Source organism: Coffea eugenioides, chromosome 7 (genome assembly GCF_003713205.1).
Source record: "Coffea eugenioides isolate CCC68of chromosome 7, Ceug_1.0, whole genome shotgun sequence".
Classification (NCBI taxonomy): Eukaryota; Viridiplantae; Streptophyta; class Magnoliopsida; order Gentianales; family Rubiaceae; genus Coffea; species Coffea eugenioides.
The window spans coordinates 30,632,712-30,636,643 of NC_040041.1; the positions used below are offsets into that span (position 1 = coordinate 30,632,712).

The 3,932-nt window shown below is 39.4% G+C and overlaps 1 protein-coding gene across 1 annotated transcript; it reads right to left on the bottom strand.

Moving 5' to 3' along the window:
* Positions 1-413: 413 nt before the first annotated feature.
* LOC113777218 (putative receptor protein kinase ZmPK1) lies at positions 414-2,842 on the bottom strand. The gene has a single exon (XM_027322254.1). The coding sequence runs from the start codon at positions 2,840-2,842 to the stop codon at positions 464-466; it is 2,379 nt and encodes a 792-aa protein (XP_027178055.1). The 3' UTR covers positions 414-463.
* Positions 2,843-3,932: the final 1,090 nt, after the last annotated feature.

Genomic DNA, 3,932 nt, shown 5'->3' on the forward strand with positions numbered 1-3,932 from the left:
TATTTTAAGAAGTGAACATCCTTCTTAGTAGCAAGGTCAGAATAGGTAGATGTTATAGACGATAAATCAGTTTTATTTTATATACCTCTTACTTTATACTTTATCAGGGTATATATGTATTTTTCTCTAATAATAACCACCAAAGCAACAAAATTTTTCCATTTTGTCGTTCCCAGCTAGATTTTGAGGCAAATATGGGGAATACGACATTTGAATGACTAGGTAAGAATGTGATAAAAAAGACATCTTTATAAACTCGTCAAAAGCTAAACAATCGAAATGATTTGGTGTCTATAAAGTTATTCAAGAAACTACTAACTAAAGAGAAATGAAGTATAGTGGGTTCTACCCAAAAAGTTCGATAATCAAGGGTGAGCTTTGTAGGACGAAAATTCTTTGCAAGATTAGCTAGATACAAAAAGTATTGTTGGCCTGCATCAACTTTGAGCAACTAGACTAGTTCTTACACACTTTCTTGATGAAGTAGAATGTCAACTACCTGTCTCATTGCAGGTCTTGCATCTATGTCCTCCTCTGTGCACTTCAAAGCCACTTTAACCAGGATTTTCATCCCTTCGATGTCAAAGTCTCCGTTCATGGCAGGGTCTACAATTTCCATGATTGGTGTTGGTGATTCTCTTCCATCAGCTTCCTGCATTTTCTCCTTCGCCCAACTAACAAGTCTCCTTGGCTCTACTGAATTGCTGTCATCATTTATATTTCCACCTGAGGGGTTTCTTCCAGTTATCAGTTCCAACAGAACAATTCCATAACTATAAACATCAACTTTGGAAGTTATGGGCAGATTGAAAATCCACTCAGGTGCCATATACCCTCTAGTTCCCCTTATTCTGGAGAAGCTTGAAGTGTTGATGCCACTTCTGGTCAATAGCTTAGAAAGCCCAAAATCTGCTACCTTTGGCTGATAATTGGTGTCCAAAAGTATGTTGTGAGGCTTCACATCACAGTGCAAAACCCACTCTAAGCACTCCTCATGCAAATAAGCAAGTCCTCTGGCTGTACCTACAGCAATTTCATATCTTTTTCTCCAATCAAGTTTATTAGAGTACAGGTTTTTTGCAAGAGTCCCATTCTCCATATATTCATACACCAAAAGTCTATGTTTCCCTTCTGCACAATATCCCCACATTTCTATCAAGTTCATGTGATTCAGCCTGCCCATTGTGCTTATCTCCGCAAGGAACTCAGCTTCTCCCTGTATGGCTTCCTTGAGATACTTGATTGCAGCGACTCGATTATCTGACAGGACACCTCCATATACAACGCCTCCCCCTCCTCTTCCAATTTCTTCAATGAAATTTCGTGATGCCTTCTTAAGCTCAGCATAACTGTATTTTCTAAATCCAGTTGCAACCTGCAAGTAACTTTCCATTCTTGAATTGGAGCGCTTTCGAGTTTTGAACAAGTAAGCAAGTGCACAGATGATCTCGAAAGACCCTACTCCCAAAGTACTCCATAGATAAGACCTCATCCAATTTTGTTTCTTTCTTTTATACGTCCTGTCTAAGGGTATGACAACACTAGCGCACTGCAAATTGAAATCTTGGTTGGGATTTTCAACTGTGGCTAGTTCAACTTTGGGCAATCTTATGAACATTGGATCTGGAAAATTTAGTGAACGGTATCCATTGAATAAAATAGTCTTTGCGTAACAATCATAGTAGCCAAAGTCTAAGTTGAATTTGTATTGAACACCTTTACACTCGCAATATTTTAAACACTCACTTTTACATGCCTCAAAGGAGATGTTAGGTAAGTAGGCAAGATCAAAACCATAAAATTCCACATGAAGGAGTTGGAGGAAACCTGAAGCATTTTCATCATTGCATGAGAGCTGGAAATCCGGTTCACACCCATAAGTCCAATCCGTTTGATTTTTCATTTTGTATCCAGGAAGACAAGTGCATCGTCTGCCAATCTCAGGATCATTGATGCATAAACTATTGGAGCCACAAATCCCATGGATCCTGCACGGTTCAGAACTGTGTTGCCATGTAACTTGCCAACTTTGACTCTGCTTATCTAGGCTGTAAACTCGAAGGTCCCCATCAACGTCAAGAACCATTCTTCTCTGAGGTCCAACACCACAATCACTGGTGTTAAATTGGAACAGATCCGATGACTGGAAATAGCCTGATGAATCTAAAACTGCGATCTTGCTACTGTTAGAAGCGGTCCTCCCTGCACTCCCAATAGTTATCCAAGTGTTTGGCCAGTAGACACTAGTTATTTCAGGACCTTCATATCTAAGACGAAGAATACCATCTCCATCAAAGTATAACTTATAAAAGCCAGAAGAGTGATTGGTTTTGCTTCTGGAAGAGACAAGAATAGTGTCTCTTGTGAATAATTGCACAGGAAGGAGTGTGTCAGTCGGAAAATCAAAACTTTGCCAAAGATTTTCGCCCTCAAAAGTACTTAAAACCAGATTACCATTTTCCTGAAGTTCCAACCGTAACGACGAATTTGATCTTGTATTGCTTTTCCAGACAGCAAGCTGCCCTGCATCTGTCAACAAAAGATTGCCAGAATCTTGCAGGAAAAACTTAGTATGCTTTCCATTTACGGACTGGTCTCGATTGGCCATCCAAACTGTGGTGTAGGTACCATCATATGCATCTGTGTACCATATAGAGAAGCAATAAGCATTTCCACCAACGCTGAAAAAGCCAGCCGTGAAAGTGGGATGTGGGCTTGAAATTAAAGCATCTTGAGTAGACAGGGATGAACCCTTTGTTAAACTAGTATAAGTTTTGGGGTATGACAGTAGCGGCAATGAAAGGGCCAAACAAGAAAAGAGAACTAGGACTAAGACAGCCATGGCATCAAAATATCTCCAATTAATCCTCCTGTTGAATTGGCTCTAACATAATTTATAGGTAGGTGTGCAATTGGCAAGTAGAAAGTCATCCTTTGAATGAGCATATAACCTCATAACTGGAAACATTGAATTTGGAGTCCTCTGTATATTGCAGCAGCCTGATGTGGTCTTGATTTATATATTTGCAGCAGCCTGAAGTGATCTTGATTTATATATTTGGGACCGCCAGGTTGATGTGCACATATCCCTTAATGGGTCAAACTCAGCATGAATTGTACATTTTGTTTACTTCGAATAAGAAAATGTCAAAATGTTGCTTATGGTGCTAATTTTTGGAATTTGCTTATGGTGCTAATTTTAAGCTCAATTTGTGCACACAATTTCAACTTAGGGATCCAACAACTGGCCAGTAGGTAGTCCAATCAAGCAGGAAAATGATTTTTGACTTGCTTTTTTGTGTGTGTGTTCAAGGTGGGTAAGATATTAATAATTGGTGATATCCTAACAATATAAAGGTGCAAATAGGTTGGATGAACAGTGAATTTCGTCCCCTATCAACATTATTAGTGTGTGGATTCTTTGGTCATTTCACATGGATTTTATGCTAATGGGTTGCTATAATTGCACATATTTGTGGCTGCAATTCGTTGGTGCCTTTGTTTCTGACCATGCTACCTTTGGATTTCACTTTTTACCCTGATGGAGTAATTAGCCAAAAAGAAATAGAGTTGGCTTTACGGTCTTTTGGTTCGGTCCAGCTCTTTCAGACATCTACTGTATTATGACATGGTCAGCTTCCAATTTTGCAGTGCGGTTGGCGGACCGGTGGAGTTTTGTTCTTTCATTACTGCTGCGTGTTCTTTTCATGCGTGTGATGAATTGGAGCACCTCATCAAACGGTCAGATCAATGAGTATAAACAACATTCATGCTCATGTAAATTAGGGAACTTTTTTTTCCGAACACAATAAATTCTAAGGGGAAGAGATGGACTCAAGGGAGTCAATGGGGAAGTCGAAGGAGATTGAATCACCACCGAACTAGATGGGTGCCTTTGAACCCACTAGTAAAATTTTAAGGAAACCTTAGAT